Source organism: Salarias fasciatus, chromosome 15 (assembly GCF_902148845.1).
Source record: "Salarias fasciatus chromosome 15, fSalaFa1.1, whole genome shotgun sequence".
NCBI lineage: Eukaryota > Metazoa > Chordata > Actinopteri > Blenniiformes > Blenniidae > Salarias > Salarias fasciatus.
In genome coordinates, this window is record NC_043759.1 from 11,183,712 (window position 1) to 11,205,010 (window position 21,299).

The 21,299-nt window shown below is 44.0% G+C and overlaps 1 protein-coding gene across 2 annotated transcripts in view; it reads right to left on the reverse strand.

The window, feature by feature from the left end:
* Positions 1-9,219, reverse strand: part of mettl24 (methyltransferase like 24) — a 30,959-nt gene extending 21,740 nt beyond the window's left edge. For both annotated transcript variants that reach the window (XM_030110393.1, XM_030110392.1), the window contains exon 1: positions 8,497-9,219. In XM_030110393.1, coding sequence (XP_029966253.1) covers positions 8,497-8,820 — 324 coding nt within the window. In that variant the 5' untranslated portion in view covers positions 8,821-9,219. The remainder of the gene's footprint in view (positions 1-8,496) is intronic.
* Between the last annotated feature and the right edge of the window lie 12,080 nt (positions 9,220-21,299).

Sequence of the window (21,299 nt, forward strand, 5' to 3'; positions counted from 1 at the left end):
CAGACAAAGCCATCCCTGTGCAGTGGGCAAATTCTGCAAACTCCTTTTGATGGACTGCTTCAAAAATCCTCTCAATACTTGCTTGTGCATTCAGAACTGTGAGGGTTTGAGTTCTGCCTCCTGTTTAATAAGTACCAGTATCCTTGACTGAGGACTGAGTGACTGAAGTGTTGAACAAGCATCTGTTCACCACATACAGTGATATAAAAAGACTTGGAAGATTCTTTTTTTTCTCTTGCAAGCAAGGTTGAAAGCACTTCCCGGGATTATTGTCTATTACATACAATCCGTACTGCACTGAGTGGTAGACATGTATTTAACAGGCTGCTAGTTACACGCTGGTTAATATTCTGCATTAACTTACAGAGCTGTCCTGATGCTTGTCTTACTGCGCAGATAAAGACTAATTCTTCATAAAGTCTCTGTGGGAAATCAGGACCGTTAACAGGCTGTAAAGATAACTTCTGCTCGCAGCTGTGTGTGGTTTTGGAGTTGAAATGGCACCTGTTTATCATTCGGTTTGACGGATTCCTATCAGTTATTTGTGGCATCAGCGTTCTTCCCTCCTTTTCCCACAGAAACGTCGAGGCTCAGATTGGAATCTGGCCCGATCCGGGATCCGGTCCGGCCCAGATTGGAGTTCCGGTAGACTCCAATCTGAGCCTCGACGTTTCCAGCCACGGCGCTCGGCGGAGCACTTTGACTCGTACATGCCATCGACCTATATCGCCGTTGCCTTGGAAACGCCGGAGTCCTTCACACAGATCATGGTAACTTCAGTCATGCATTAATTCATCAGAGTACTGAGGTTTGGCTGTTCGGGGATTCATCGCCGCATCGACTAAAGCGTTTGTATGAGAGATGCTGCTGTGACGCCGCATTACTGATGTGGCTGGATGTCCTCTGTCCTCTCATCTGTTCAAATTAACCCCGTACGCCAGCATCCATAACCTCAGATACGCTGATATTGTAAGTAATAATAGTCTGTATGCGTGCGCTTGTTTGCATATGACTCTCTGCCGGTGAGCGACTGTCTTCTCAGACAATATCCCAGATATGAGATCTGTGCTGTCTCGTCTGGAGGAGCAGAGGGAGCCTGCTGAGCACTGGATGACATTCACTTCCTGAGACGGAGCTGGAGAGGCAGACGGCGTGACAGCGAGGAACGTGGAGGGGGGGAACTCATGTCTGCTTCTGGCTCATTATTAAGTCTCGTTCTCATGATTATTTTCTGCTCTTGTTTGTGTATTTTTTCCTTGTTAATTTATTTGTTTGCGTCCCTCATATAGATGATCACTCAATATGTAAACAGAAAGTGGGAGAAATGGCAGGGGAGATATATATTCCTCGCTGTGCCTCATGAGTCTCCTCTTGCGACTGTTTCTCTTCATATTTCTTTTCCTCATTAGCGCTAAGTTTTCCAGCTATCATGTCGGTACAGTTGACAGAGGGAGAAAAAAAGGTCTGAATCAACCTGGGCTCTTCGAATGACTGTTTCTGGGATTTAATGTGCATTACTGGAGGTTGAGGAGGATGGAGCTGAAGGCGGGGTCAGGGGGGGCATCCAGCTTCAGAGGTCAATGCTCTCATTCATATCAGCTTGGAAGGAGGCTGAGAACTTTGTGGAATGTTCCAGACAAGGCGTCCGTGTGTGTGAAGGGAGTATTGTGCGATCGGGACGCCGAAGTTGTCAGTTTGACACTGACTCCCCCCCCCCAACTCCAGTGGGCGCCTTTGTGCGAGCGCGGCCGGCACAACAGAGCCAGTGTGACGTTACGTGCGCCGGGTGGTTTCTGTTTCGCCGCAGGCAGCATGTGGTTTCGATCATCTTGTTCGAGGCGCGACTGGAGTGAAAGCGAAGCATTTAAAAGCAGCGATCAAGAGCTTTCCACGTGTCGGCTTAAGAGTCTGAAAAGACGCAGCTTGAGGATGATGCTTAACTCCAGAGAACTGTGCAAACATTTGTTGGTGGTTATAAAGTGGTCACATCTCTGCTGGAGAGGAGAGATCGATCATGTGAAGCGTCTCTTTGTGTTCCCTTCCCCCATTGCTTTCCAAGCCGGCCTGTTTCATTCTGGTCTGACTTGGACGGCGATCTCAGGTTGAGAAACGGCGACGTGCTTGTCTGGAGCTGCTCGTTTCTCCAGGGTTGCTGACGTGTGCAGAATGCGGATCGCAGCGTCACTCCAGAGATTCCATCCAAATCGATGGACTCACATGTCCAAACACGTTTATTTTCACTCTTTTATTTCATTTGCCAGCAGTTATTGCACCCTAAATTGTTACAAGCTCCTCTGGAAGAGGCATGCAATCTTTTGCATAAGCTGATTATGCTGCATTTATTGTTACCTCACAATTCATTATGAACAGATTTTGTGCTTTATGTGGCAACAAGACTGCACTATAGAGCCTGTCAGTGCAAGTTTTGCCACTTTAATGACTGATACTGCAAACTTTCTGGACAGTCCACAGTTCTTGGGTATTCGTTCACTCTATTTTTCTTTTGGCAAACTAAAAAAAATGTTTGAAAAAAGTCTGTAATTACTGATTGTAATTTCAAATAACTGAGTGAAGCTTGTTCCCAAAATTGCCTGTTATGTCCACATTTAATTAAATCCACTTCATAGTGAAATCTGCAAAAAGTGAATAATTTCTGAGGTGCTTCCAAGCCAAGATCAGACTATCTATTGGGAACCGTCAGGGGGAATCATTTAGAGAGCGCACGTTTGATAACCCTGAATGTAAAATTCACAGAGAGCTGTGCAGACATCGTGCTCCCTGCGGTTCACTGCACAACTCCCAACTCGGGCGAGTTTGGAGATCAGTTTGAAAAGAAAAAGGAGCGAAGACGGTCAGGGTTTAGTCATACAAAGTGAGAATGTAAGAAAATATGATGTAAAAAAATCAAAGATAATGACACTTTTAAGAATATGCAGTAACTGCTGATGGTGAGCATGAATATTTCAGCGGCAGGACTGCGAGGAGCCAGGTGACATGTCATCTTCTCGGCTGCTGATTCCTTGTGACTCCTCAGTTTCTCCCACGTCCCCGGCTGGCGGTGGAAAATGCCCGAGCGCTGACTCCGGTCACACCTCTGAGATTACAGAAGCCAACCCCTCTCATTGTTGTCTGAGACTCGTGCCCTTCTCTCTGTCGAGGATTTCAGCTTTTCCAGACTCGACAGGGGTCGTCGGGTTTTCTGCTTTAGAAATTCCAACGAGGCTCAGCAGTGGCCTGCGGGAGTCGGCACGCAGAGTGTGAAGTGACCGTTTCTGTTCTCACGCTACGAAAAGTCTCAGCTAATCAACACTCGGGGTCATGTGTTCCAACAAAACCAATTAATACTCACCAAGAAAATCAGTTTGTGTCTCGCCTAATTAGACGCAGTAATTGCGAGTACAGTTGAAACTGCTGTGACTGACTGATGTTTCTGTGGAATAAATTACATAACCAATAGTTCTTTTATTAATATTAATGAGAATGAACGAGAGTCAGCTCAGGAGGTCATAACAAAATGTGTTTTTTTTTCTCTTCTTTTTTTCTTTTCTTTTTCTGTCAACAAGTAAATAGAAACATCTATACAGCAATTTGGCTTTATTGTAAAAACTGGTCTGATGCAGAACATTGATGCTTGGAATTAGATGTTTCACTCACCAGAAAGCTCTGTTTATGAATGTGTTATTGTTATTTCTGCGTCTTACAGCACGAGATCTGGACTGTTTCCTCCTACAGTTCCAAATCAGTTAAAGAAACGGTTTCAAAAGTTACATTTAGCGTCAGCGGTTTATGTAACTTGATGTTTTCAATCTGATCCGTCTAGAATGTCATGGTATTTCATGTTTTGAAATCTTCTTGAACTAGACGAGCCGTCTGAAGGAATCCACGGCTCTGCGCTGCTTTCTGGCTGCGATCTGTGCTCGGCCTGACTTTGAGGCTGAGTGTGTGTGACGCCTGAATGGCAGCCGGGCTCTCTGGGAGAGAAGTCTGAATGATACCAGCGCAGAGATCTTGTTGGGGGGGAAAAAAGGGAAAAGTTTCCTCACCTCAAACTCAATACTTTCACCGCTATGGGTGGAGAGAGGCTATGAATAATATATATACAGTGAAGATACTGAGCCGGTGATACGAATCAACTGATCTTGAAAGCATAAAAATCCGGATGAGTTTTAATTTTCTGATCATGAAAAGAAGAAGTGAAACTTTATCCCACACAGTTTTAATCTCAGCATTTTCTTTGTTTTCTTGGCGGGCCAGATTGGAGCCTCTTGCGGGACAGTTTTTGGCCCACGGGCCTTATGTTTGACTGGCTGATTTAACCCCAAAATAAATAATGGTCAATACCTGTATTTTGCATCCTTAAATTATGTTTTCATAATTAATATAGCCATTAAATTTCAGTGCAAAGTGTTTAGTTAAACATTGAAACAGCTGTCTTGACTGGGCCTCACAGAAATCGGCTGCTGCCATTTTGTGCCACAGCGAATGAACACTTTCCCTTCAATTCCTTTTGCCGTAATTATTCCACCGAGCCACTCGTTTTTCTCTGCTTTATCCAGAGGAGAGTTGCAGGGCCTTGGCATCCATTTAGGGACAGATAAAACTCTGAACAGGCTGCAGTTCATCACGGGACTCGAGCAGAAATAATGAGAAAACCTACACAGAACCACGGAGAACAGGCAAACTCTACCCAGAATCAAACCCATGCTCCCTTCCTGTGAGGCGACAGTGTTGATCAATAAATCCCAAGACAGGAAAAAAACACTGAATTCAGATTAACCTGTGCTGTAAGATGGTAAATTCTTATGTTGTGTATTTTTAGGGAAGCACATTCGTCTTAGTTTAAAGAGGTCGAGCGGCTTCGGTGTGAGTAGGCGACGCATTGTGTGTCTGACTGTGTGCGTCACCGTGACTTGAGGCAGTCGTCTGTTTGTTACGGCGTTAAAATCAGGAGCCTGAGTCATCAGTGCACAGTGCATCTGCTTCTCTCCGCCTCTGTCTGTCTCTCCTTTTTCCCCTCTCCTTCCTTCTCAGCTGCTGTTGCCTCAACCAACACACTTTATGAGTCTGTGAAAACACATCCCTCTCCTGTTCTCCTTGTAGGGAAGAAAACCTGCGCCGGGTGTAAAAGATTAAAGGAGATGTGTGTGAGCGTATTTATGTGGATGTGTGACAGCCGAGAGATTAGATTTCCTTTGGATTAGTTTTTACTAAAACAGACCCCCAGGCTGCCTCCCCCTCACACACACACACACTTATACAGTTTATTAAGGGCGAAGGCATTTGTCAGCAACAGTTTGTCCTGTCAACTCTTTTCACTGCAGCCTCCTCGATGAGTTTTGAAGATAAACTTTGCCTTTCGGAAATATTTCTCACTTCATTTTGTACAGGAAATGCCTCCCGGCTAAAAAATGCAGAGCTTCTGTCGTTTCCCAGCTACAGCAGAGATAACGGAGCAGCTGGCGCGGCTGTTTGCGAAGCTGCCGCTGCACCTCGGAGTTGTTGGGCTGCTGTCATCAATCAGGCCGATAATGTGAGGGAGAAAATATTCAACGCGGATGTGATGAAGTGCCGTCACATTGTCATGTCTGCAGTTTTATTTGTAACTTTTGATTACATAAAACTTCATATGGGTGGGCCTATAACACGGAATCAGCATGTTTTCCCTGAGCATATGAGGATTTGTGTTGATGGTCTAAAAAACACAAATATTTGAGGCTGATTGGTAAATTTGAATCCAGGATGTAGCCCACCGTCACACGTAGACAGCTGGGATTACAGCTCCCGCCCCCAGTGACCCAGAGGTGGATTAAACGATATAGAAGATGGATGGATTACACTTTAATGCAGAGGCCTGTTGCATTTACGTAGTCAGGCTGAATGAATTTCATATTAAGCGGAGGATGCATCACTGCTTCAACGCCTGGAGAAATCCTAATCACAAGCAGAAAGTAGCCATCTTGAAAATCCAAAAAGATCCAGCGGTGCTCACTGTAGGAAGGCATCGATTTCATGATCTGATTAAACTAAGATGAGGAGTCTTGCTGCTATGCGTGTCAAATGGGTCAGAGATGTCAAGAACTTCTACATCTGCAGGAGATATAATACAACTTTAGCTGGATCGGCCACTTGTTGTGTGTGAATGTAGCACATTGTGTGTGTTTTGTGTGTTTATTCACAATTTGAATAAAGGGAGTCAACATTGCGGTGGGAAAACATAGCAATCATTACTATAAGATTGATATAATTTCCTCATCAACAGGAAGAGTCAGTTTTTCTGCGTGATGCTTGAATGTTTTCTGCTGCATCCATTTTGATCATCATGCTTTGCTGATAAATGAATAATAAGGAGAAAAAGTTTCCAAGAACCTCAAGATTTTAAATTGACGTTCAAGTTGTCAAAGTGCCGAGCAAGAGTCTGAAGAAACTGACGGTCTCGTGTGGCTGGAACTCTTAACTTGACGCGTGATCGTTTTGACAACCGTTATTCTCAATGTGAAGGAAAATGGCAGAAATTGAAGGTCAGCTTTAGCTTCTCTATTTAGTGGTAACAGATTGAGAATCTGAACATATGGCCTTCATTTATTCATCATCTACTTTCCTCATCTGTTATTCCTTTCCTCCTTCAGCAGAATGGAGTTTCTATCAGATGCAGGGTTTTTTTTTTTTTTGTCTGTGAAGATCGTCATCGTGTCCTGTTGTTATTGTTGGATCTGAGTCTGAGTTGCTTAGTTGTTTTCATTTAATAGCAAATTTAAAGGACTGTAAAAGGTGAAGAAAGAAAGAAAGATACTGTGGGAACTGACTGTGTATCAGCATATGCAGGAATACAATCACTGTAGAGCTGTGAATGTTGCAGGAACAGTTTATTTTTTGATTCAGCTCATAAATAGATAACGGTGAGAAACTGCAAAGTGCAAACTGTTTCAATTTATTCTCTGTCTTAACATGAAACAGAAATCTATCTGTTGAGAGCTGGAACAGTTCTGCAGTTTTAACAATAGGGTAAAGCAAAGTATGGTTTAAAATCTAAACATTACATTTTCCTCCTGATGTTTGTATTGGCTTGAGCGGACGCAGACAAGGTATGTTCGTCCTTATTTCTATAAAAGTGCACTCAAGGTACAAAGCAGTCCTCTGTTGTCTGTGGAAAACATCAGCTACTGGCTTTAAGGGTTTTTACTTTGTGCAATTTTTTTCTAAAGACACCCCGTGCTGTTCCTGAAGGTCACTGGAATAGTCCTTGTTATCTTCCTCTCGAAACAAGAGTGCCGCTTTTCAACTCAATATTTCATCAGCGACACATAAATATGGGACGGGAGAAGAAAAGCAGAGGAGCCAGTGAAGGAGACGCAGATGGCGGCGTGGTAGAGGAGAGAAAGGGAACACAGGAAGAAAGCGGTCGGTCAGCGTGAAGACAGACAGGAGGGAAGACGAGAGTCTGAAGGTGGCACGGCAGTGATCCTCAAGACGAGAGCCTGGAGGGAGAGCGGCGAGGGAGAGTGCAGGTGGAGATAAAGAGGGAGCTAAATGGCAGCAGCGTGTGACACAGAAATCTCATCCAGATGCCTCCGGGGCATCTTAGGAGACAAATTTTGTGTTAAGAATCAGGGAGTGAGCATATGGCGCTATGTAATATTGATGGCGCACAAGTGCCCGTTTTCACGGTGTGGTATGATACCCCTGCAGTGATTTCAGTGGCATTTAACGCTCGGCGCCGCTGCTCCCGTGTCTCTTGTTACTTTAGGTCATCAAAAATTTACAGACAAAACACCAACAAGCGTTTATTAGCCTTAAGTAACAAAATGAAGAAATGCAGCCGCGAGGAGAAAGAAGGTTTGTTTGGAGTGTTTCGGCTACAGCTTTATGTCGATTCATGATGGGGAAGAAAAAGGAGAACAAATGGCAGAATAGATACAACACCGAAAATACAGAGACAAATTCATGGGTGGCGGTGGAGTGTTGATAACATGGTGTGCTAACACACCCTGCAAAGGTCACAGGGGTCAAGCCGCTGGAGTTTGAGCATGTGTGTTTGCATTTCTGAATAGCTGTGTTTGCTCCAAGAAACTGTGCTGTTTGAATGGTCTTTCACCGGATCTGACTGCGTATAGATCTCCAACTGACACAAAAGGGGAGTGTTTGGTTTGTAGCCCGTGTTAAACACACTCCTATTTAAACTGCAGGCATCTGTCAAAAAAAATAAATAAATAAATGCGAGCAGCTTTGTGGTGCTGGAGTGACAAACCCGCTTTATTTCTTTAACTTCAAAGCATTTCGGGGGCGCTCATTGAGCATGCATTGATTTTGCAGCCTGTTCTTCCCTCATCGCCCTCCTGGGATTACAGAGCTTTAAGCCAGTGACTCACAGAGATGGAGTGAAAGCTTCTTATTGAGTCTCTCTCTCTCTCCCGCCGCACTGATCCAGGATCAGATAACTATACAGGAATCTGAATGGCGGCAATTAAGATCTACAAAGTTGGTGGTGTATTAACATACCTTTCTGTGCGGGTGGTGTGGGGAGGGGTCTTCTCTGTCTTCACTGCCCTTCTTAGCTGGACTCTCCTTCTTCAGCGTGCGAACGTAAGCGACTCTCCCCTTGACGCTCCTGTCTCGCTCCTCAGAGTCTGCGGAGGCCTGCTTCATCCTGCCGTGTTGTCCCGGCTTCCGATAGCGTTGGGGAGGAGTTCCCAAACCCTGAGGCGTGGGCGCTCCCCGCCAACCCGAGTCCAGGTAAAGATGAATGAAAACACACACGGCGGTGAGCAGGATGCCCAGACGCAGGAGCAGTCCCGGGGTCGGCCGCTCTCCACACATATCCATCTGCTGCTGGCTCTCGCCTCAGTCCATCACTTCAGCTTGAAGTTCTGTTTACCTGCTGCTTTTTCTAACCCATTGTGGTCTTCAGAGACTGAATCCTCTCTTCTCTTCTCTTCTCTTCTCTTCTCTTCTCTTCTCTTCTCTTCTCTTCTCTTCTCTTCTCTTCTCTTCTCTTCTCTTCTCTTCTCTTCTCTTCTCTTCTCTTCTCTTCTCCACCATAACCCCCAGCAGTGGGGGTTAATAACACACACAGCTCACAAACTAGTTCATGTGTGTGATGTGTGCGTGCACGTTGGGAGCTGTGGCCGTGCAGGACAATGTGTCCCACACTCTTTGAAAAAGTTTGAGAACTCCTCCTCGCGTCTGTAAGTCCCCCTTCTCCCAAAACACACACGCCCCTTTAATTTGCTTTCTTTTCCTTTCTAATGGGCTCACATCACGCACACACACACACACACACTCACACACACACACACACACACACACACACTCTCACACACCCCCTTCTGTTGCCGTGTCCCCTCCCTGGGGTTGCCACTCCCGCCCAGCTGAATCTCGGGTTACTGTGCTGCTCCAGATATGGGCAGGACTCTCTGCTGCACTACGCGCCCATGCAGGCCTCTCAGCATCGGCTGACTCTCTCTCTGAGCCGGGACGGCCGGCCTGCACAGCACAAAGCATGATGACTCCCAGAGCAGTTGGTTCTTTATTTATGTGAGATTCATGAAAAAAGTAGAAAGTTAAAGAAACTCTTAAATGTGAGTTTGAGTGCATGCAACTGTAAAAACTACAGGTTGTGCATGTGTGTGTGCTTCTGTTTGAGATACCAGGGTTGTGTAATTCCTTATTTAACTGTCCTGACATTGCAGATAATCATTTAGGTTCTACGTTCACTGGGTTTTGTCACTTATAGCACATCATTAAAATTGTCATCACTCGCCAAAGACCCCCAAAAATTCACTTTTAAAAGTAAGTAAATAAACAGACAAATCAATCATCATGGAAGGTTTTGGGTCCTTGTTTATTAAATCTGTTAATGATATTTTCAGTTTAAGACAGGCATTCATTAGAACTGCCTAAGGAGTTTTTCGGGGGGAAAGACTTTCACTTGCTTTGGAAATTGGATTTGAGAACTTTGCAGAACTTCACCAGATTGTTAATCCTAAGAGAATGCAGAAAACGATAAGGCCAATTTCATCCTGCAGTGACAAACTGTAGTCTTTGTACGTTGGCTTAAAAATAGTTCTCTGCTGCCCCCTTTGGAGGAAAAAGAGAAAAGTACTAATAGTCAAGAATTTTCATTGATGGGATTGTACAAGTGTAGTAAGTTGTTGTTTGGTGAGGACTAACCAGTGGCAACAGTAGTTGAACAGCTAACTGTAGTTCAGGTGATTCAATTAGTCCATCATGGTTGACTGTTAACTCATAAAGGCAGTGCGTCTGTCATGTAAAATCAGTGATCTGCTGATTACAGAGCAGTCTTAGATCTCACTCCGCTGACATGAGGTTGCTAAGAAGCTTTGTCTACAACTTTATAACTGGGTTTGTAAGTAAGTATAAGTAAATTTATTTATAAAATGTCTTTACAGGTGTAACAATACTGATGAACAATAAGGGGTTTGTTGTTATAAATATATATAATTTGACACATAAGTAAGCTCTTCACTGCCTGTTTGAGCTCCTCTGCATTCGAGGACTTGCTTCTCTTCCAGCGCCCCGACTTCGATCGATGAAGATCTTTACATGATGAATATAATCCAAATGTGATATACTCACTTTTCCTCATCATTGCATTTGTGCAAATTGCATTATCCGTTTTTGTTACTGTGCCAAATGCACTATGAACCTGAATCTGGTCCTTCCAGAATAAAGATGGGTCCCATATTCTGCATCTGTTGCAGTAGCTCATTGAATTTTCAACACATTTTCACATTAGTTTGTGATAAATGGCAAACATCAGAGAGGCTTTAACTATTTGCAGTGAAAGGCGTCTTATAAAGATGCATAGGACTAAAATGATAGAAACGCCTCTCTGTATGATATAGTCCATCTCATCATCACTGAAAATTACAGCCTGCATAAATACTGCCAACGCTTTTGCTGACTTCATGTTATATTAAACAACACTGTCTTTGTAAATTCAGAATTTAGCTAGAACTGGATTGCATACGTAATGTACCAGTGTACCTAATGATGTTTCTGGGAGTCTTTTTTGTGATATTTGGATCATATAGAGTCTTTATTTTCAAATCGTGGATTTAATTTGCTGCTGTATTTTGTATCACCCTCAGGAAGGCAAATTATGTCCAGTAACAATCTCTGCTGCCACCATGTGGTTAGTCAGGACCACCTGACTGAGACTGCCTTATAAATGCCTCCTCATCAACTGAAATGTCTTCACACTGTATGCATCCAGCTGTCATCAATACTGTATCAAGCTTAAGACAGTCGCAGTTGACTATGACTAAGAGCAGGGTACATCCTGTACAGGCTATTCAGGATCATCAATCAGCCTCAGAGGTTTCTCTGGACTGTGGGAGGAAACCCAGGAAGGGCCGCCTTAACCTAATAGTAGGCCCTACTCCATTGTCCCAATCTACATCACAAAATGCATCAGTTTCTTTCACGACATACAAGTGTTAGTTTTCCCTCTTTAGCCAGAAAACACCAGCATACTTTTATTAGGCCCCTTAAAGTCTTGGTCTTGGGATGCTCTGGTCTTGCGTTAAGTGGTCTTGACTACAGCTTAATGGCTCCCAGTCCAAGTTTATTTCCTGATTCATAAGTTGTAACCACTTTTATTTTACTTCAAAAAGCAAGAATATGTAACACTGTAACACTATACATAGTCAATAAATTTCACCAAGAACGGTGCCATTTTATTTGGTTACGCACATATTTTTCCAAAACTATGAGAAAATCCAGTTAACAGTGAAACTATTGTGCCATCAGACCTGTTGTATTTACACATCAACTTGATGCTCTCCAGGAGTTTCCCAGCACTTTGTTGCTTGAAAAAGTCTGAGACAGCAGACAGAGTAGCTGATTAGCTCAGGCCGCTGAATCTGTTCACCAAACAAAGATTCATTTATTTCAATGTGACCATATTTTAATTCTCTTGAAAGTGGTGTCCTTGCAAAGGGACTTTACTTAACTTTTCTTTTCAAAATGCTGTTGTGCAAATGCAAAACTGAAACTGAAACTATATGTTTTCACTTCAAATGTTGTCATGGAAATGGGGCCTTTACTAAATGGATGATTTTTTTGTAAAGTAGTTGATCATTTTTATGACTACTAAGTGACTGTTTTCTGTGCCTTTTTATGGTTAGAATTCATGGTTAACTATTTATTATGATTTGGAGTCACTGAGATGTGTATTTTTGTATTGTGAATAAATAAATGGTTCAGCTTTTGTTGTACATTTCGGAGGTGCCTTAAAAAAAGGCTACCGATTCATATCTCTCTTCTTCAATAAAACCAAATACAAGCCGAGTGTTTCAGACTCCTTCTGTCCATCTTCAAGGCGTTTAGCTGGAACAGCAGTCGAATGTTTGAGCAGCTGTGGAAACGATCTGGCCTGATGAGAAGAGTTTTATTGGCATGAACTAAATTCCACTCCCTCCTCCACTCAGCCTCATTGTTTAAATCACTATGAGACTCCCCTATCACGGCCTCACCCTGATCCTGCTCCACCCGTCCCTCCACCTCACCGTCAGACGTTGGACAGGACGACCCGGACAGCCGGCTGGACCGGGACGAACCTGTCCCCGACTCCACCTGGTCCAGGAAGATCACCACGGCGCTGTTCATCTCCACAACTGACTTCAAATTATCGTCGCCCGCCTTCTCCCCAACAGCCACGTCCTCCACGCTGCAGGGGACGGGGCCACCACCCGGACACACTGGCTGTGCGCATACTGCCGACTACATACTGCCATACCCATACTGTCCATACTGCATATTGCATACCCAGTCCATCAGACAGTATGCAAAGCATTTACACTACAGCATACTACATAATAACCCACAATGCATTGCACTCCTCCCCGAGCTGAAATGGACCTGCTAAAGTTGATTTCACTTTAGCTCTAAACTCTTCAAATGTATAACTTTATCGAGGTTTTTTTTAAAATTAGGCGACAAAGTGGTCGTTTAGAGCCTGAGTGTGTCGTTTATTTGTCCGAATACAAACCGTTTATGCATTTAGTATTTGCAAGGCAGTCTAATTTTTTGAAAAATGTTAACCTGCATGGTGTCTGTTTTGAAATTACATGAAAGAGCTTAGGAATTTCCAGCTTATTTTAAACCCTCCAAAGTAAACTGAAAAAAAACCAAAAAACAACAACAACAGCTCTACAACCCTGAATAAATCCTCCTTGTGCAGCGTCAACACCTTGACTCATCATCTTTGTCTCTTTTCACCAAAAATTCCACAACAACAAAGAGCAATTTTTATTCTTTTTTTTTTTTTTTTTTTTTTTTTTGACAAGTGGGGCTCAGACTGCAGCGTCATTTCCAAACTGAGAGCTGATTGGCTGCTGCCGATGTAGGCGGGTCCTGATTGCAGACAGTAATACGGTCCTGATTAGTGACTGGCAGATTGAGGGAGATGCTAAAGCTAAGGCTAACAATCAGAAATCAAAATGAATGAAGGTCGTCAAAGTTTATCTAAATAAAGAACTGCCTTTCTTTAAAAGTGAGTCCGCAGCTTTGGTGAGTGAAAGCATATTTATATGTGCGCTCGTGCACACACGCACACACTCATAGACCGCATATAAGAACTATTAGAATTTGTATAAATCTATGCACACGCTACCCTGCACTGAGCATGCACGCAGAACAGCTGGGTGATATCTCCATGACAATGCAGGAGACTGTTGACATCAACCTCAATGTCATCAGAAGTTCAAATCATCCTGAGGTTCTCTGAAAACGGGGTCATTCTGTCCGTCTAGCGAGTCCAGCGAGTCGAGCAGCGTAGTTTTGGTGGTTTTGCATGTCTTTTGAAGACTTTTCGCCTCATTTTAACCGCAGTAGGTTTATTATGAACTAGGGCTGTCACGATATCAAATTTTCTCTTCACGATTATCATGGGCAAAAAATATCACGATAACGATATTATCACGATATCAGCAAAAATTTAACTAATAATGGTACAAACATTCAGATTCATCTTTAATTTTATTTTTGTTTGTTTTCTCTCTTTTCCCAGATGAATTACATTCAGAATACCTTTCAAATGAGGTGTTGAAACAATATGAGAACAGTAACTGTACAACTGCATACCGAAAGTGTAGTTACACTCAACTAATTAAAATCTGATGAACTGATTAACAGAGGATCCACAGCAGAGGCGTAATTTACGTAGGGTTGGTGGGTTATGAAAACCCACGGGCCCTGTTGGGGTGAAATCCTGTACCACCACCACACTGCCGAGGATTGTTGTTTGTTTGTTTGTTTGTTTAAATCGGAGGCAGAATGAGCGCAGCAGCTGCTTCTCTCCGGCCAGAGGCGCCGCTACTGGCTAGGGCCCCGAGCTGAAGGGGGCCCCGAGGAACGGCTGACATCAGTCAATTTCAATGACAAATTTAAGGCGCTACACTAGACGCTGCAACGACAACGTGTCGAAAATCCCCCGCATGGGGCTCTTTTCCGAGTACTCACTGGTTAGTTGCTAGAAAGGGACCGGCGGAGAAGACAGCGGATATCAGCGACTCAACTTGAAACCGCCCGGACACATTACAATGACACGTCTGGAACCTACCTAATGGGGCCCCACTACTACCCGGCTTGCATCAACGTGCAGTCAGTGTTGCTAAACACACTTTTTCAGGTTAGGATAGAGCGTCTCGCTGTCGTCGGCCACCGCCGACATGTTTATTTCACTCGTGATGCTCGCTAACTGGGAGCCCCGCTAGCTAGGAGCCATGCCGCTACCGCTGCTCTGCTGTGTTTATATGTGAGGGGAGGGTGAGAGGCTGGGGGGCTGCAGGAGGGAAACGAAGCAGGGCGGAAGAACAGGAGCGGATTTTGAAAATACACTTCAACATGTTTCAAGCGGGACTAGATCCTCTTTACGATATTATCATGTGCGCATTTTGAACACGATATTGAAATTTTAATTTTTTAAAACCACGATTATCGTCAATACCGGTTTACCGCGACAGCCCTATTATAAACCATTCATATCGCCAGAACATGAGTTCAACGGAAACTGACCAGGCCTACAGGCCACAGGTAAGACAAGAGCATTCAGTTCTTACAAACACAATTATTACATGTGAATGGTTACCTGGAACTACAACTTAGAACTGCTTTATCGAGTCTTTGAAGAAACTAGACCAGTATTATGAATTCTCTTAGCGTTCAGTCAAGCTCCAGCATTTATAACCCCTTAATTTAATTGTGAGGTGTTTCTTAACTCCTGCTGCAACTGTGCCATCAGATATTCCACTAAATTCATTATTGACTAATGCTACAATCACTTCAATGACTGTCAGACGTCTTATTTATTTCTAAATATTTCTATTTGACTGCATTCACTGTTCTCCATTGTTTTCTGCATACATTGACGCTGTATTCTCTATTTGTGTAATTCTGTTGCCTTCACAGCCAATGAAACCTGAAATTCAGGCCATGGACGACTGGAGACGAGCAGGTGAGTCCCTCAGTGGAAATCCTCTATGAGGCTGAGAATCTCTCAGCTCACTTATGATTTGCCCTCATGCAGAAATAGTGAAACATGAATACATCCTTCAGTCACCACTCTGACTGATCAGTGTTTTTAACCTGTGTGTTTCTGTGTGTGTGTGGTGTGTTCGCAGGAACCTCAGTCGCTCCTCAACACCAGAGCGAAGACACCAGAGTCGCTGCTCCGTGTAGGATCTTCATCCCTCGTCAGATCCCCAGGATTTCAAAGGTGAGACACACTGCAGGCAGCCGAGTGCCGCCTCCAGCAACTGGATGGAAACTCCTGCCTTTTCTCTGCTTCTTCACCAGCAGTGACGCTGACCTCCTCTAGAATGGATGTTCTACATGCATTTCTCCACCTGGAGCAGCACGAGCACAGTGACATTGTTTTAGGAAAAGAGTGATACAATACACTCTTTTTCTGAGTGTTACATTTCTTCCAGACTACAGAATGCATATTTATCTCTCTGTTTTCACTCTGCAGAAACGGCTGGATGAAGATGTCCAGCTTCGCCCACAGGGTCTGGGGTTATGGGCTCAGGGATGCCGTGGATGGACTCTAGCTGGCGACTCTCGTAAGGTCTCCTCCTGAGCTAAAGAAACTCATCATGGAAGAAAAACCTTTTTTTTTCTCTCAAATTGTATGTAAAATCTACTTTTTCCTTGATTTCTCTCTTTTCTTGAATCAGAACACGTGCAGAGACGAAGAGAGGCCAGAGCGAAAGCAACGATGGAGCGAAACAGAGTGGAGCCAGGTGAGCTGACGGTGTTCATACCAAACCTTCATGACGCAAACACACATTTTGATTTGAATTTTTCCTCAAAATCAGAGCAGATCAGAGCAGCTTGATTTGCTGATTGTTATTTTAAACAGTGTGTAAAAACCCCTCAAACTCACTACTGTGACTCTACATTTTCTGTTGACAGGGAAAGCGGTTCAGCCGGTGGAGCCAGTGGAGCCTGCAGAACCAGTGGTGCCACTGGAGCCGGTAGAGCCCGTTGAACCGGTAGAGCCCGTTGAACCGGTGGAGTCCGTTGAACCAGTACAGCCCGTTGAACCGGTAGTGGTAGAGTCCGTTGAACTGGTGGAGTCCGTTGAACCAGTACAGTCTGTTGAACTGGTAGCGGTAGAGTCCGTTGAACCGGTAGAGCCCGTTGCACTGGTGGAGCCCGTTGAACCGGTAGAGTCCGTTGAACCGGTAGCGGTAGAGTCCGTTGGACCGGTGGAGCCCATTGATCCAGTAGAGCCCGTTGAACCGGTGGAGCCGGTGAAACCGGTTAAAAAGTCGAGCCGGTGGAGCTGGTGGAGGAAACTGTTCAGCTGTTGCAGCCGGAAGAGCCAGAAGAACTGATTTCTGTCCAGTTCGCTCAGCTGGACAGAAATTTGGAAATTGAATGGAAAGTGGGGACGGAGAACGGGAAAGAAGAAAAAATTCAGAACAAATTTAGGTTAAAAAAGAAAGAAACGAGCTAAATTCCAGGCACTATTAGATTAAACAAAAAAAAAAAGCTAATTTCCAGGCACAATTCAACTATACAAAAAAAAAGAAGAAGGCACAAATAGGTTAAAAAAAGTGTCTTTTATTAAGGAACAGGGACACTGGAAAAGAAGAAGAAAAGACTTTATGTCACCGTGTGTGTGTGTGTGTGTGTGTGTGTGTGTGTGTGTGTGTGTGTGTGTGTGTGTGTGTGCGTGCATTGAGGAAATAAAGAATAAAAAAAAGAACATTATAAAGTGACCAAGAATGCAGGATATTTTTTTCCAGGGTTTTTGCTCATTTTCTATATAGTAGAGTCGTACAGTGTGACAGACAACACCAAAACACTGAGGACAAACGCAGGTAAGGAGAAGAAGAAGAAGAAGAAGAAGAAGAAGAAGAAGAAGAAGAAGAAGAAGAAGAAGAAGAAGAAGAAGAAGAAGAAGAAGAAGTTGAGCTTCAGGACTCCTGTAAAGGACATTCCTGACCATTTCCCCTGGATGACCAATCAGGTATTTGTGATTGTGATTGCAAGTCTTCCTTCTTTGTCCTCTTTGAGCTTCCTGGTGACGTTTCTGTCACTTTCGTCGGCATTTCTTCTTACCTTTGTTCTCTGAGGCATCCACACAGGAATCTTCAATGTAACCCTGCCTCCTTATTTTCCTGGCCACATTTCTTCAATTTGTTCTGCTTCTCATCTGCAGAAACCAAAGCTTTTGTCTTGCTAAGGTTCTCTGTAGACACTCCGGCTGAAGTCCTGCAGACTTTGATGATTCGTCAGTTCACTCTTTTGCAGCAGCGGCTGGTTTGCCCTGGTTTGGCTGGTTTGCCACCGCCTTGCATGGCCTTCACCGGAACAGGCAGCATTGACAGGACACAGTCCTTCTATCCTGCTATTCTTTCAGCGGTTGCAGCTATTTGAACTTGGAGCTCCAGCTGTTCCTTTTCTTGTGAGCTGCTGTTTCTGTTCCTTCTGGTGTGTTTTCTCCTTCAGACCACTGCAGCTCTCTCAGCCTCTGCTGTGAAGCTTGGAGAACCTGTGGAGCTTCAGCTTTTCCTGCTCCAAACACTCCGTCTGCTGGGAGGCCTGCTGGCAGCATTCCACACTGAGCTGAAGGCAGGTAGGACACAGGCGATCCACAGGAAGACGATGAGACACACCGAACAGAGGATCCAAGATGGAAACAGGACGAGCACGGACGAGATCCTGAGGTCGGTGGAGCAGACTGCATGTTGTTCACTACGTCTTCTGGGCTTTTCCAAAACATTCCGCCATTTAAAGTTTTCACTAAACATTAAATATTAAAGACAAAATGGTAGTGTCATGAATTCTGCTTTTAGTACATGGAGATGTGGGTAGAAGAGAACTTTGTTCCTCTCTATGGTTTGTTGTGTGATTTTTGCATTGCTTTCACCAGAGCCTCTCTGCTTTAACGCCCTCCGGCTTCATCTTCCAACATGTTCATGTTGCTCTTCAACATTTCAGTGTCTGCCGGATGCAGCCAAAACAATCAACGCACAGTGTTTCAAATGTGATGAGAAGCGAGAAAAACACGGCGATAGATAGATTTCTGCAGCGGCTTCATGCAGAGTTAAATGCTTGGAGGATCATGTACAATGGTTCCCAAACTAAGGTCTGGGACCCCCTTTGGGGAGGTGTCAGGTCTCCCTCAGCGTCCGGCTCTCACAAGTAGATTTGCACATGTTAAGAAAGTCCATAATGAGAGGATTTTTACTAACTGGAGAAGAGCTGGGGAACTTGGAGTGGATTTAAAACCGATTCAGTCTACAGCTGTGACGGTTCTGCTGATCCAGTGGAGTCCCAGTTCTGACCCCAGACCTGAAGGAACCACCGATCAGCTGATCAAGATCCACATTCTCCACTATGAAGACACACGTCTGTTTTATTGAAAATAAAAAGAACAAAATCAAAGAAATCTGTCGGCTGGTCAGTCAGTAAATACCTGCTGGAAGAGTCTAGAATCCAGTCACCTCTGACTGGAACTCCGGCCTCACGTTGGTTTCAGACCCTGTCTACACCGAAAACATTTTCAAGTGAAAACGCAAAACTTTCCACAGTGGTGCAACGGTGGTCCTTTTTGACAGCTGCTCCCAAAATGGAACTTCTCAAAAACGGTCTGTCTCCATGGGAATGACGAAAAACAACACTTTGTGGCAACGTTTGGGCGGAGATGCTAATGGCTAACTACGTCGTTTTCAGCGTTTCCGTGTGAACATGAAACTTTGCTGAAACAAATAAGCTAAAACTTTGCGTTTTCATCTGAATCGTCGTCGTGTCAATGGGATCTTCCTCTCATGGTTCTCAGACATGGACAGTCTGTCAATCAAAAGACGTTTCCTGATTCGTTGCTCCTGACTGAAGGTGTTTTAGTCTCGTCAGATCAGACTGAACATTTCGGACTTTGGTTCTGTCTCCGTCTCTTCGTGCTGGTTTGTGCTTGAAGGGTGACCGAGCTGCCGCTCCTCAGTGTGTGTGTGTGTGTGTGTGTGTGTGTGTGTGTGTGTGTGTGTGTGTGTGCGTGCGTGCGTGCGTGCGTGCGTGCGTGCGTGCGTGCGTGTGTGTGTGTGAGAACTGTCTGGGTGTGTTTGGCCGCCTCCCCTCGCCATGTCTTTTCAGTGGACTGTACATAATGCTGCAAACTGCCTGGTTCTCCAGAACCCCGGGAGAACTCATGCAATGATCTTTAAAGGGATACTTCAACATTTTGGCAAATTGACCCATTTAGCGCAATTCCTTAGTCATTTTTAACAGCGTACTTACTTTTTTTGTGAGAGTGAGCTATTGTTTATTCAGAGGTGAGTTGGGGAAGGTTTTCAGGACGGACACAATGGAAGTGAATGGTATTTTTGCTTCCCCTCATCCATCTCATCAAATACAAAATCCGAAAACCCCAGAACACTTTGGTGGACACGTTATAATCCGCACATTCACTACGCTGTGAAATATTAAAGGTGCCTTAAGGAGTTTGCACGTTTTATGCGAAACAGCGCCCCCTGCAGGCCTTGGGCGTAATGTAGCTTAGTGAAAAACTCGTCCCTGTGGCTCGCGTGCACAGAAGAGGGGGACTCCATCTTCACTCGTTTAGTAGCGCTCAAGTAAGATTTAAGTTTCTTTTACCTGGTGGAGTCTGTGCTGGAGTTTTGGCAGTGCTAGAAGCCGGTCTTTTCTTACTTTCTGGAAGATCCTGCTCAGTTGTTGCTCACTAAGCATCTGGCGGAGTAATGGCGGACAAAATGAAACCTAACAAGCCGGAGCGCGCATTATGTCATTCCTTTCAAATTCTCCCCAAAAAAATGCTGGTGCCGGACCGGCACTGCAATTTTCAAGTGACAATTTAGCGCTGTTAGAGGTACTTGTAATGAATATGTCAGGACACATTGTACACATCATTAAAAATGTGTAACATATTTATGGTGGAAAATAAGTATTTTTAAGGTTGTAAAACTCCTTAATGCACCTTTAATGCAAAATTACGAGATTGAGTTGTTTATGCGAAGATTGCTAAGACGGAACTACGTACTAAACATGGCGTCTGGGCGTAGTGATTTCAAAAGAAAAAGTAGTTCCCAGTATTTGCTTCAGTGTCGTAACACTACAATATCATTTGTTGGTGTTCCACAGCGTAGTGAATGTGCGGATTATAATGTGTCCACCAAAGTGTTTTGGGGTTGTTGGAATTTGTATTTGATGAGTTTGACGAGGGGAACCAAAAATACCATCCACTTCCATTGTGTCCGTCCCAAAAACCTTCCCCGACTCACCTCTGAATAAACAATAGCGCGCCCTCATAAAAAAAGTAAGTATGCTGTTCGAAATGACTAAGGAATTGCGCTAAATGGGCCAATTTGCCAAAATATTGAAGTATCCCTTTAAGAAGACAGGCTAGCTGGCATGTAGTCCTGAAACTATGGGAGAAAAGTGAGTTTTATTTGTTTACATTACGTTTACAATGGCACAGTTGTCATTTGTAAGGATATATATATATATGTAGGTATAAACAAATATTTGCATATTTATTGCCGAAGGTTAAATGATATGACGTGTTTTGTGTTCTCACATTTGGACTATAATGTTGCGGTCGTCACCCAGGTACACACAAGCTATGTTGGGTTTATATGATTTCTGTTTTAATAAATCACAGATTCATTTTTTCAGTATTATTGTTATTATTTTTCTATGTTGCAACAACTTGGGTTAAGTTGCCCTCCATAAGATGGGTTTAATCACAAGTCATAATGAAGCTTCTCAATGAAGCGTTTCAGCTCAGATAATCCAGTTTGTATCTTGTTACT